The following is a 13,736-nucleotide window of genomic DNA, read 5'->3' as shown; positions in this document are numbered from 1 at the left end:
TGTCAGGTGTGTGATACAGAAAAAATAATTGGATATCTTGAAACAGAATGTCAGAGGGCAGTTTTAAAAATTTATTTTATTCCTCCTATGGCTTGTAATTAGGAATCCTTAAGGGAGACCTCTTCAGTTTGCCTGTCCATATAACCCTACTGCCTCTTTGAAGACTTGCTTCCTCTCCCCTGATTGGGAAATCTCCTCTCAAGAAAGTAGGAAAAAAACTGAAGGAAAGTAGGACGTTCTGAAAGAAGTGGGATTTCATATTATTCCCCAGGGTCTCATCACTCTGTCAACTCAATGTTACACTGACTTTGCTGACAGCCCCTGAAGGGAACCCTTGTTTTCCAGGGGAATTCGTATTGGGTGTGCATTATTCCAGTAGCACTAATTACTCATGATATAGAAATTCATGTTTTGTGACTTCTGTGTGCCAGCCACAAGAGAGAAGGAATATTATTACCCTTTTGACCTGCGTCTGCATGCTGAAGAGGCTGCATGCAAGTCAGCGCGTTTCTCAATATCAACCTAATGTTAATTTCCACCGTACGCTGGGCAAATCTGTGCAACGGCATGGCTAGATGGAGTTCCCTAAATGGCAGCACTGTGTGCTATTTAACCAGCGTTAAAGGTTTGATCTGTAGCTGGGTGATGGATTTTCTTTGGCTTTGGTGACTTGTTCACTTCTTGTACCTTTCATCGGAGCTATAATGTTTGAATGTTCTTCTTCCTACCCGCTGTGCAGTGGGATTTCTCCCAGCTGCTCTTTTCATCAGTACTGACACCATTAATTGAAGCCGTATTCTCTGGCCATTGTTGAGATGGACATTTTTCACTGAAAAGAATTTAAGAGTAGCTAAACTGAAGCTAGCTGCCAGTGGAGTCTTTCATTCAAGAAGTCATCCTGATGCAGAAACTTCTGCTGGAGTATGAAATACACACTGCTGACTTTGGTCTAATTCAAATAACTGTGTAAAAGTCAGTCTAACATCCCTACTTCAGGGATTTATTTCTGCACATACATATTTTTAAACCTAATTTTTATGACATTGTTTTGCTAGTAATTTTTTTCATAGGTATGCAGTCTGCACACACGAATAGGCTGACCTTACGTGTTTGTGCAGACTGCTTATTTATGTATTCCTACTGAATAATGAAAAGCATCTCAGTTATAGATATCTCTGTTTTTATGTGCACTTCCATGGCGACAGGAAGTTCCACATACTTCTTTACTTTAACATGAAATATTAAAAAATAGAATTCACATCCATATTAAAATAAATCGTACTGCTTCATTATACACTGAAAGCTTTTCTATTTTCTGTGACTTTTTGTTTGTTTGTTTCTTTGCTTGTTTTTGTTCAAAGCGGACTTTTTCAGTGCTAGTGAAAAAGCAAAAAATCAACAGCTTTCCAAGCATAACAGAAGAAGCTAAGGATGAGTAGGAAATTAGTTTTGGCAGCATGCTGAGATGAATAAGGAGCTCAGATTTTGTTCCTGTTTGGTCTTTGGTTGCTGAGACTGGAAGTAGGATGTTAGCTGTTTAGCATTTTGTTGTTTTCCAGATAACTTATTTTGTGGCACTGAGCACATGATACTTTCCAATCAAATGTGAATTTTGTAGTCAAGAATGGCTCTGACACAGATTTTTCATAGTACCCTTGGTCTTACTGCTGTGATACAAGCGTCCAGTGGCAGGTATTTTTAAACAAATTGCGGGGCTAAGTCACAACTTAAAAAGATGGTTGAGGAAATTATCTTGTTCTTTACTGGTATTGCACCATTCCATGTACATGCTGCACCATCTTACCATGTCAGCCAGAGCTTTTAACACATGTGTGCACAAACAACATCTGTAGGAGATCAGTATCCTGCTGTCTGAGTTCTCACTCTTCAGAACTTCAACCAGAACTGCTACAGTGTTTTGAGCCGACCTGTTTTGCATGCACACTGAGCTTCTCCAGCCGTGTGGAATAGGACTGACTTGTTTTTTGAGGCAATCCTGGTGGGAAGAGGGTGCTGCATTATAATTGGAGAATTTCCTCTGAATGCATTTTGGAAGGAGGTTGTGGAATAATGAACAATATTTAGTCAGAGTGCTTTCAAGCAGCCAAGTTGTTTTAAGCTAGGAAAAAAAGAATCAAACATTTTCCTCATGAGTTTTCACAGGCAGTAGTCTTGCTTGGAACATTCAGGGTTACAACTTAGTCCATTTTGGGGGAGTGTTTTACATCTTGATGATTAGAGAACATTCGTAGTTTCTTAATTGTTCTATATTTTTTTTACATAAGAGGGATTTCTGAAAATGGGATCTATTTTGAAAGTAGAATGATTATAGGTGCTTAATATTCATTCCCCTAAAAACTTGTTTATGTTGGTATTGGATTTCGTACTGTATGATTAATATTCCTCTCCTTCCATTTGCAGACTACTCACCAATACTAAAGGTCGATGACAGGCAACGGCTTGCTAGAGAAAGGAGAGAAGAACGAGAAAAACAGCTAGGTAAGGCCTATTGTGTTGTTTTGCTGTTGCTTTTCTTATTAACTATCATTTACATTCCATGTTTTTGCCAGTTTGCATTTAGTAGCATTCAGAAAATCGATCATGCTAGATAGGCAGTATCATTCCAGAGGGACTATTACATCTTTAAAGTAGATCTTGTAATTCATGCACATCTCGGGATTCATTGTTGCTGTACCTTTTTTACAGCTGTTACTTAATCTGAATCTTTATGAATATGAGAGAGGGACTCTTTGTCAGGGAGTGTAGTGATAGGACAAGGAGTAATGGCTTTAAACTAGAAGAGGGTAGGTTTAGGTCAGGTATTAGGATTAAATTCTTCACTGTGAGGGTGGTGAGGCCCTGGCACAGGCTGCCCAGAGAAGCTGTGGATGCCCCATCCCTGGAGGTGTTCAAGGCCAGGCTGGATGGGGCTTTGGGCAGCCTGGTCTGGTGGGAGGTGTCCCTGCCCATGGCAGGGGGTGGGAACTAGACAATCTTTAAGATCCCTTCCAACCAAACCATTTTCCCCACAACTTAATAGAGTGGTGCTTCTCCCCTCCTCAAAATAATTTGATTTTAAGTATCATGGCACACCTTCATTTCTCATTGTTTGAGATTTAAAGATATTCAAGAGCAGGCTTCAGCCAGAGTCAGCCCAAGAGTTAAATATTCAGTAGCTGTTAAACACCTGATTTTCCTCATTGGCATCCCTGATACAACCAGGAAAACAAACAGAATTTAACCAGGAAGTGTGTACTTCTGCATGTGAACAGCAGGAGTTGCAGAAGATGAGCCAAGGCCTTAGCTCCAAGCAGGACCGTGTTGTTGCTGGGTTAACTGATAGCAGCGCTGTGTTGCATGCTTTACTAAAATTGCAGAACTGGCCAATGTAAGCATGTCTCACCTTGCACAAGCTACTGACCTTCTGGATGATGACTGTGAGGCACTAGAAGTCCAAAGGAGCCTGGGCACCAGATACTGGAAAGCCTGCTGGCTATTGAAAGTGAATAGTGTTGGCAACTTCAGTGCTCTTTTGACACAGTGAGGTACTCTTCAATAAGGGAAAAGTTCCCCTCGGCCCAAGTCATCTTTCTCTGAGGCCAGTGTGGGAATTCACTCCCTTATCTCAACATTCATTCAAGGTACAAATCGCTTTTCATTGTTATTACCTTTCTATCATGCACTAATAACCAACTCAGACTATTCTGCCATAAGATTTCCTATATTGTCTGAAGCAGTAACATACTCGTATCCCAGCCGATGGGAGAGGATGAGACATATATCCAGGGGACAGAAATTAGTCACACTGCTTAATGCACTGACTTTATGGCATTGCAGGAAAAAATACACGGAACTGTTGCTTACATTCTTAGTCATCCTTATAAGTAACAATGCTGATGAGTTCGCTTGGCAACAGGGTCTTGCCTGCTCCGTGCAGTCTTTCCCTAGCAATACATCTAGGGTGAGCTAGAAGCAGCTTCAGGAAAGCTGCAAAGGAAAAGAAGGGTTATTTAATGCTCCAGAGGAACTGGCCATACTTCAAAACATCCAGTTTCTCTTTTAACATGTGATAATGTGTGCAGGGATCAGACTCTCAGAAGAGCTGCTATTAGAGTTACTTGGATTTCTTTTTGGCAATGATGTCAGAAATACCTAGGTGCTGAGACCTTTCTCCAGACTTCTTATCTTTTGCTTAGTTTGTGTATGTGTTAGATCCTGTTTCATTATGGCTGGTTAATACATCTGGAGAGAGCTTGCTTGGAACTTCAGATACTGGGATTAGTCAGCTTGTCAGCAGCGTAACGGAGGATTAAGCAAGCAGTTGCTCAGTAGCACTGAGAGCACGCCCACCCTGGTGCACTGAAAGTATAAATCTTGTAAAATGATAAAACGAAGAGAGGCTGCTGCCCCTTAGCTACACAGCAGCAAAATGTGGCAGTATAGAGAACATTTCCATGTTGCAAATCAAGTAATATTTGATGTTACGGTCAGTGGGAAATTCAAACAACATATATTTTTTCCCAGTCTCTTCAAATTGATTTGCATCAGAGGAGAATGAAAACAGTTCTCAAATAATGCATATGTGAGTAACCGCGCTGAGTCAGCCCAAATGATGTAGGTAATGATGATACCCTGTAAGGTAATCGTGTTGTAATTTTTATTTATTTATTTTTACATGCTGGGCTTTCCAGTATGGGAACAGCTGTCAGGACCCACCTTCCTCCACCTACTGGATTGTGGCTTGAATCATTTTTAAAGGCACATACAATAACCTTGAAATAGCTGAGCTTTTTTGTCCTAAAATATAAGCATAGAAAGAATACCTCACTCTATATACAGTACTCTTCAGATGTCATTTTTCATTCTTGTGCTGATGTGATTCTTTTTTTCCAGTTAGAACCATAGAACCACAGAATGGTTTGGGTTGGAAGGGACCTCAAAGACTATCTAATTCCAACCCCCTGCCACCTGACCTCCCACCAGACCAGGCTGCCCAAAGCCCCATCCAGCCTGGCCCTGAACACCTCCAGGGATGGGGGACCCACAGCTTCTCTGGGCAGTCTGTGCTAGGGCCTCACCAGCCTCACAGTGAAGATTATTTTCCTAATATCTGATCTAATCCTACCCTCATTTAATTTAAAGCCATTACTCCTCGTCCTATCACTGCACTCCCTGACAGAGTCCCTCCCCTGCTTTCCTGTAGGACCCCCCTTTAGGTGCTGGAAGGTCTCTGTAAGGTCTCTCTGGAGCCTTCTCTCCTCCAGGCTGAACAACCCCAACTCCCTCAGCCTGCCTTCACAGGAGAGGCACTCCAGCCCTCGGATCATCCGCATGACCCTCTTCTGAACTCGCTCTAATCCTTCCACGTCCTTCTTGTGCTGGGGCCCCAGAGCTGAACACAATGCTCCAGGTGGGGCCTCACAAGACCAGAGCAGAGGGGGACAATCACCTCCCTCACCCTGCTGGCCACACTTCTTTTGATGCAGCCCAGGATATGGTTGGCTTTCTGGGCAGCAAGCGTACCTTGCTGGCTCATGTTGAGCTCATCAACCAACACCCCCAGGTCCTTCTCCTCAGGGCTGCTCTCAATCCATTCTCCACCCAGCCTGTATTTCTGCCTGGGATTGCCTCAACCCAGATGCAAGACCTTGCACTTGGCCTTGTTGAACTCCATGAGGTTCACACAGGTCCACCTCTTCGGCCTGCCTAGGTCCCTCTGGATGGCATCCCTTCCCTCCAGTGTGTCGACTGCACCACACAGCTTGGTGTCAGTGGCCGACTTGTTGAGGGTGCCCTCAATCCTACTGTCCATGTCACACACAAAGATGTTAATTAGCAGTGTCCTTTAAGAGGTTGCAAATACTGCGTAGTTGGACATGCAAAAGCATCACTTTATGATGGGGTGCACTGCACAAGCACTGTTTAGACCCTTCCCCACCGTATACTTCTGAGGTCTTGTATTAAAATGCCATCAGTCTCATGGTCCAGGATTTAAAAATAAATAAATAGTCATATTCTGGGTGGCCTTTCTTGAGAAACAGAATGTCTTTATTCCCATTTTCTAGCTTCTGTAATTTTGTAGAACTGTACTGTAACACCAGCCATAATTATGCTTCTTTTTCAAACCTGGAGAGCCCTGGTTTATTGCCATCTACATCAGAATAGCAGTGATGACCTTCCTCTGGGACATGTTTTAACTTTGTACTAGCCATGCATGCATTGCTAGGCTTGTTTTTGGAGGGCAGAGGAAATCTTTGTTTCTGGCTTGCTCGAGTGGGTAATATGACAAGATGTTTAGGACAGGATGTCCTAAAAATCTGCTCCTGGAGTTGAGGTTGGTGGTGTATATATATAGGCTTAGACCCTTCAGGTTCCAAAACAAATGAAGGTTACTGGCCCATTTTAATTAATTTATCATAGATGATACTTCCATGCCTTGATTTTTTTCCCCCCTCAGGTTTGTTTCTCGTGTTGTAATGATGTTTTGCTGTAGGATTGGGAGAGATGCTTTTCTTTAGTTTTCCTGACCTCTGATTTCCTATCTACTGACAAATGAACATTTGTTACTGGAATGATGTGACTTCTCGTGAGAAACATTTCATTTTGTGTCACATAAAAGCAACATTAAACTGTAGGGATTTTTTTTATGTGGAATCCTTCATTCCAAAAAGGATTTTTGGTTCTGCACATCCCCATGATGTATGAGTGTCTTGTGTCCTCGCGTGAAGAATTCTCTTGAACTAACAAGAAAATTGAAAGTTGTGTTGTACTTTCATCTGTATACTTGTCTGCAAACATGATTTAGGAGCTGTCTCTTGAGATTTGTATTCTAGTACGGCGAAGCAGAGATCTTTACAATGGCATGCAAGCTTCATTTTTCAGTGCAGAGCCTAGATAATCAGTCATTCATGTCATGTGAACCATAGCAAAGAAAAATCTACGCTACGTTAAATATCAGGTTTCCTGAAGTTGTATAAATGTGTGTCTTGCTGAAAGAATAGAGTTGGATTTTGTTAATATTTGAACATTTGCCATACAACAGTAAAACATAGGAAAGAAAGGATTTTTTTTTCTATAGAATTAGAAGTTGAATTTAAACTTAATTCATTTTTTTTTATTCAGGGGATCTGCCAAGTTTAGCCAAAGTTGAGATTTTGAGTCACCTCAAGAGAAATTATTCCTCTTCTTTGGGGAATAAAAATAATTTGTGTTCACTTTTATAAGTGATGGTAGTGATCTGTAAGACATTTGTTTCAGCAGCTTGAGCAGCAGGGAATTGTATCATTTATCTTCTCTTGAAAATTAACTTGCTCGCTCCTCCTGGCAATATCATATGGAGTACTAGTTTTATTGGTTTGGTGTTTGTTTACTGGGCAATATTCTGATATTATGGGAGAAGGGGGGTTGATTTGAGCCTTATTTCCACTCTTGCTTACTGTCTACATTTAATTTTTGTTCAAGTTCTGCTGTACAGTTGTTGATGTGGCTTTCACCATGGTGTAGCGGGTCAACATGCTCTGCACTCTTGAGGATTTGCTTGCATGTATTTTAGCTGTGTTATTTCACTTATCGCACCTGGGGGTCTGAGTACCTGTTTTCTTTTCAGTTAAAGTTAAGAGAGTAGAAAAAATGAGTTCTGTCATCTTTGTTGTCCATGTACGTGCAGCATATATACATATAATAATTGTGTGTGTGTGTATATATATATATATATATAATTACTTCACTGTAGGGTATGCACTGCTTTTGAAAAGCCATCCCCAAACTTTCAAAAGGTGACTGCCTTGGCTTTTTCTGTGTGTGACTCATGTTTCCCATGACTAATAAGCTGTATCATTTTTTTCAGCTATTTTCCCTCTGAGAATTGCCTTTTCACGTGGGCAGAAATGAAGCATGGCTGCTAAGCCACTACTTTAATTTTTTTATTCCCCTGACCATGTGGTAATGTTTGTATTACTTGTTGATATGCAAATACAGACCTTTAAAAGACTGTTAGGTTAATCTTTACATGATTATATAAATAATGCTTTCACTGTGACCCAGGCTCTTCAGAAGCCATATTTTCACTCTGCGCTGTTTCTGCTAGTACTCCTTCCCACAGTGTTTGTGCACAAAGTTAACACCCACCCTTTAAAATACAAATACTGCATCTGTGTGACACCAACCCTCTTGGGTCAGGCGAGATGGGAATGCCAGGAGGAGCTGTGGTCGGTAAGGGCACGACCTGCCAAATGGGGCTGTTCGTAGAGGGCAGGGCGAGGGGAGCTGTCGTGCTCAGCTTGGCTCCAGCCCAGCACGATGGTTTCATCCTTGCTTTAGATCAGTGTCAGGCTGTGCTTGCCACTCTTGGCTGTGCCTGACACTTGTCAGGGCTGTTTTGTGGAACAAATTATAGTAGCGAGCCTGGTCAAAGTGGTCAAAATTTTACTAAAAGCTAATGCTTCTTTTCACAGAGAGCCTCACTCTTGACGTTGCCACATTGGCTGCATCTTACTGGCAAACTGAACAGTGGTGAAGAGCATTCCCCAGCTTTAAAACTTAGTTGCTCATGCTTCTAAACTGTTTGTTCCTGGCAGGGTTTTGGTTCCAGCCAACTCTTCTAGCTGATTCCCAGACAAGGTTTGGGAATTGGCAGAGAAAGTCCCTGGGCTTTTCCTAATGTATCTTGAGTATTGTCACCAATTTGGAAGGTAAAGGTTTAGTAGCAGGGATGAGTTACTCCATGCTGGTTGGTCTTTGGGCACATTTATTAGCCTAGACCTGGTTCTTAATAACTGGAAAAGAAATAAAGGAAAATATTTTTCTACAGGGAAAGTTACTGGGATTTTAAAATGGTTTTAATTCTGACAGCCTGAAATAATGTTGTACAGTATCTTAGTCCCCGATTCTTGAGCAAACTGTTTTAAGTCTTACATCTATGCATATTTTATCTACACTAATCCTGCTTAGACGCTGACCCTTTTCATCACAATTGTAATCCTAACAAGGACATATGGCTGGTTTAGTTTCTGGCTCTGGGAACAAAAGAAGGTAATCATGCCACCCAAGTTAACTTTTCACCTAAGGAAAAGTTGTATTCATCTTAGGTTTTAGAATGTGTTTGAGCTTCAGGTTGGCTAGATCCATTGCAATCATAATACCAACAGTGTATAAGCACTGAAATAATATTTAAAGGATCATGCTATGCTATGTGTTCTTGTCCCAATTGAAAATGATCATTGGCACAATATCACATCAGTAAAAATTATAAATCTGTTGGTGAATTCCTCTTGGCTTGTTTTGTTCTCTGATGGTGAGGGACAAAACTTTCTCCCAGTTTCCACAATCAGAAGCCCCACAGAAACTGGGAGGCAGTGGCATTAGTTAGCATCTGAATCATTTTGGGATGTCCTCAGAGGTTCTGAGAGTGCCAGAAGGGTTGATAAGACAATAAAAAAAAAAAAAAAAGAACAACACTATTTTTAAGGAAGATTAGTTTAAAAATTTCTGTGCTGTATGTCCCTCCGAGCGTGGCTACCGGGGAGAGGCTGGCTTAGCGAATGTGACACTAACTTCAGCTGTAATTACAGTTCTGAAGTTCACCTTTTAATTCAGTCAGTCAGCCATTTCTGTGGACCGCTGGGACATTCCCGTTTTTGGGTAGGGTTAAAGCAACACCGATCCATTTTTCTGCTAAGGCAGCAAGGAGGGGATCACAGTCTCAGGCAGCGCGGAGCGGGCAGCCAGGAAAGGTGAAGCAGTGGTCAGAGGAAAAAGCTACTGCTGAGGTGAGTGTTGTGAAGTCAGGAAAGAAGGCTGGAAAGCTTGGCAAGGACTATGAGCTCTCTAGTCAGGTAAGCTGTTCGTCCAAGGTGAGTGCAAAAGGCAGGCTGGGAAGGGGCAGTGCTGATCTGCCCTCGTTATAGGCAGTAACCAGAAGAAAAAGGGCTGAAGCGAGAGACAGCAGAAGGGCCGGCACAAGGGGAGCTGGGAGGACGTCCAGTTGTTCCACATGGACAAGCAGAAAATAGAGGCTTTGACACCTCATGCATGCTCCTCTTTCCCTCGCAGTCTAAAGCCCTGCAAAGCACGGCACACTGCATGCCTGAAACTGGATCAGGGAAAGGTGCTACAGAATGTGTTACACAAAAGAAATGCATGTGGTTTGTAGTTAACTGAGCATCTCCTGCATTAAATTAGTTAATTACAGTGTAAAGTTGACTGGTTTCAAGTCTTGCATGTCTTTTACTATTGAAATATTTCTTTCAGGATTAATCTTGTTTTTCTTTTGCTCAGTTATTTTGCTACTTCAGAATGAGGTGCCAGAAGCGTGGTCTCATTATGTTCCCTTGTAGTCTAATCCAGCAGTACTCGTTTGCAAACAAGCAGCAGGTATTAACCACATGTCTAGGGCTCAATTTCTAAATCCTGTTTTTATGCTCTAATTTTATGTCCTTGTATCGCACGACTGCATTCCAAGCTATAGATTGCACTGAGTAAAGAGAGAAAGCCAAGGTGTGAATTCTCTTTTCTACTTTCCAGCTTTAACTGATTAATGCTCCTCTACTATTTAAGCTTTCAGCACACAGATACTATTTGAATGACGACTGAGCTTCCTTTAAATGATTCTTGCATGTTGTCAAAGCATGTTGATATAGGGCTCAGCCCCAAGAAGAAGCCTTTTCTTTGGACTGTGTCCCTTGCTGGAGTCCAGGATTGGCTCTTAGTGCAACTTCTTTAAGAGTGACCATAAAACTGGGTATTTTCCCCTTCCACACGCTGGAAATCAGCTGCTCTTCCAAGTTGGTTGGACCTTTTAGAGATACCTTCTGTTTCCTCTAGGCTCATCCACTGCTTCTATCTGCCAGCAAGATATATGATATATGTGTCCCTATCCATGAAACACAGAAGCACACCTGTGCATTCAGAATAGGACTTAACATTGTTTGTCCTAGAATAGGCTTCCTTTTTTTTTATTTTTTATTTTTATTTTTTTTTAATTTCTGTCTTGGGTAGCTGGACAAAAGTTTCTGCAAATTCATATATAGGTTCATGAGAATGAAATAAAAAATATATTTTGAACTCAGTTTTCCTTCATTTTTCCCTGAAGTAATCATCAAACACCTCAGGATATTAATTTGTTACTGTATGTACCTGCCTTGTAGATGGCAACAACTGGGTCTTAAGTTTATGCAGGAATAACAGCAGTGCAACCAGGAAGCAGTGAAAATGAGAGATGTGTTTTTCTGGCTCTAATAAGAGAAAATTAGGAATTAATACCTCAAAAGAATAAAAACAAGACTCTGTTTCTATATCTGTGAAAAAGGTAAATTATTGAAAATAGAGGTTATATTTTCTATCAGAAAACAGGTGTGTTTGTGTCATAAATCATGGTTATATGTACCAGCTAAACACTTTGTCCGAGCATAAAATTCGCAGTGTCCTCATGTTAACAGCTGGACGTATATATTGTCTGTTGCCTTTTGCCTGTGTCTTGGAGGTTTGTTTGAATTTATTTTTTTTCTGTTATAATTTATTCCAGCCTAAAATTTCAATTTGTTTTGGTAATCCATCACTGATTTATGGTTCTGTTATTGAGCAGTTTTTCCTTATCAAAAAGCATGAGTTTATTACCTCTTCTGCTAGGGGCAGAGAGTCAAAGAGGAGTGTTACTATCCAGAGGTTTGGTGTTCTGATTGTCTTCCCAGCAGTAAGAGTGTGTGTAAAAGTTAACTCTTTTACATACTAAGACATAAAAAGTATTTGAAGCCTTTCTCTTCCTGAATTACTTCCTGAAAGCTCAAGTATGCTAATTTCATTACTTTCTCTAAACGACATGACAGGCCGAAGCCTACAGAAACAATCATAAATAGTATCCCAGGAAGGTCTGACATTAGTGACAGATGGAGCAAATAATCTCCACGTTTTTATCAGGCGAATCTGTGTTCCAGTGGCATCATTTAAGAAGTTTATCTTTGCTTCCCTTAATTTCTCATATCCTTCAGGAAGAGCTTTATTTTCTGTAGATAACCAAGGAGCCTTTCCCTGCTGTGTTGCCATCGTAAGCAGATTCCAGGCATGGAAGGTTCAGGATGATCTCAGAAGCTGTGGAAGTTTGGCCCACAGGATTGTGTTGTCTTGATATGCTCGCTGGACTTCTGGGACTCCTGGGTAAAAGCCAACACGCTGCAGCTACGTAGACTTTGACAACATCTGCATGTGTTCGTGATCTCAGCATATGCTGCCAGAAGCCATATTTCACAACGTTCCTTTTAGGTCGGTTTGCATTAGCCTGGTGTCGGCATCGATGAGCTCTGTCTCTGCACTTACTGCACTGGCCTGCTGTTAAATTCGGCAAACTGCCAGAGCTGTGGCTGGGGTGAGGGGAGCTCGGGTGGGCTGTGCTGCCCCGCAGCCCCACTGCTTGCCTGAGGCGTCCTGTGACAGCAGAGCCCAGCAAACCCCTTTGACAGTACGTCTGCCCTGGCCGACAGCTCTGTACCAGCCACAATTAAAACTGGCGGAATGAAAAAGACTTGGAAGAAACCCGGCTTTAACCAGGTTGTTTCCGTGGCCCATCTGATCTCAGTCCCATGAGCAACACTGTCAGCCTGAGGGAGGGCGACTGCTGCCAACAGTTAAGTTAAAATGGTCATGAAGCCTCACCGGAAAAAAAATTACAAGTAAATACTATTTTAAAAGGTATTCAGTAGGGAGATCTCAGGTAGTAATAGTTGGTGTTAATTTCTCTGAAATTTTCATCAAAGGTTCAGGAGAAAGAAAGAGTTCACTTACGATGTTTACAGCGCAGTGTTCACAGCTTTAGTTTTATTCTTCTTTCTTTTTCCTTCTAAATGTAACCTCTTTAGAAATGTCTTTTGCCACCTCGTAAATGGTATTAATGGCAAGTGGTTGGGTTTAGTTTTATTTTTTGAAGAAGTGTAGTCAGTTGAACTCGGTCACCACTTGTAGTGAATCTTTTCCTGATTTTCTGAAGAAAACAAGATAAATGCACGTGGATTACATGAATATAACAGTACAATTCTGATGCAGCTGCCTGTTCTTGGACTGACCCTCTTATACAATCCAGTCGTGCAGAGACTAATCGGCAGAGGAAGCTTTCAAAAATCTCTGCACCCTGGTGACAGGGTCACAGCCGTTCTGCCCAAGACGTTGGCTAGCTAAGTCAGGCTGTTACGCAGAAGGTAAAGACAGAAAGAGGAGACTACCTCCGAGGTGACAACTCTTACACTTCAGTTCTTCAGGATGTAGCCCAAACTGTTGGAAAAGGTGGGCTGTGTCCCTTTGCTCAGTCTTCTCCGGACCTTTTCCGGGCAATAGAAAGCATCATTACAGCTCATGTAGTCCAAGGAGAAGGATAAACCATAACGAGGCCACCCCTTTGTCCACCCAATCTCTTGATGAGCTACTGGGCAAGATAAGGGCAGCAGATGCAAGCAGGTTAATCCTACATTTGGAGCACTGATTTTGGGTCTATTTTGTTATGTTGGAAGGCTTTAATATAGAAGGAAGAGCTTTTGCAGGTTTCAGTTGGACTTGAAACTGCTTTTCTGCCGTGCTCTCCTATTTTCAGCCTTAGCTGGCTGTTCAGATTGCCACTCCAAACCACTTCACTAAGTTAGCATAGAAAATTACTTCTATAAATCTTCTACTGGCTCTTGCATCAGCATTTCGCATCTGTAGGTGTCAATTTTCTCAACTATTTTTAGTAATTATCTAAGCAACTGCGATGTTTC

At 41.6% G+C, this 13,736-nt stretch overlaps 1 protein-coding gene across 6 annotated transcripts in view; it reads left to right on the top strand.

The window, feature by feature from the left end:
• MAP7 (microtubule associated protein 7) overlaps positions 1–13,736 on the top strand; it is a 110,585-nt gene that overhangs the window by 58,206 nt on the left and 38,643 nt on the right. For all 6 annotated transcript variants that reach the window (XM_032183892.1, XM_032183890.1, XM_032183891.1 and 3 more), the window contains exon 3: positions 2,422–2,499. In XM_032183892.1, the coding sequence (XP_032039783.1) occupies positions 2,422–2,499 (78 nt within the window). The remainder of the gene's footprint in view (positions 1–2,421; positions 2,500–13,736) is intronic.

The sequence above is a fragment of the Aythya fuligula genome, chromosome 3, assembly GCF_009819795.1.
Source record: "Aythya fuligula isolate bAytFul2 chromosome 3, bAytFul2.pri, whole genome shotgun sequence".
In the NCBI taxonomy this organism is placed as follows: Eukaryota; Metazoa; Chordata; class Aves; order Anseriformes; family Anatidae; genus Aythya; species Aythya fuligula.
Note: the sequence above shows the minus strand (reverse complement) of the source record. Positions and strands in the feature narration are given on the sequence as shown.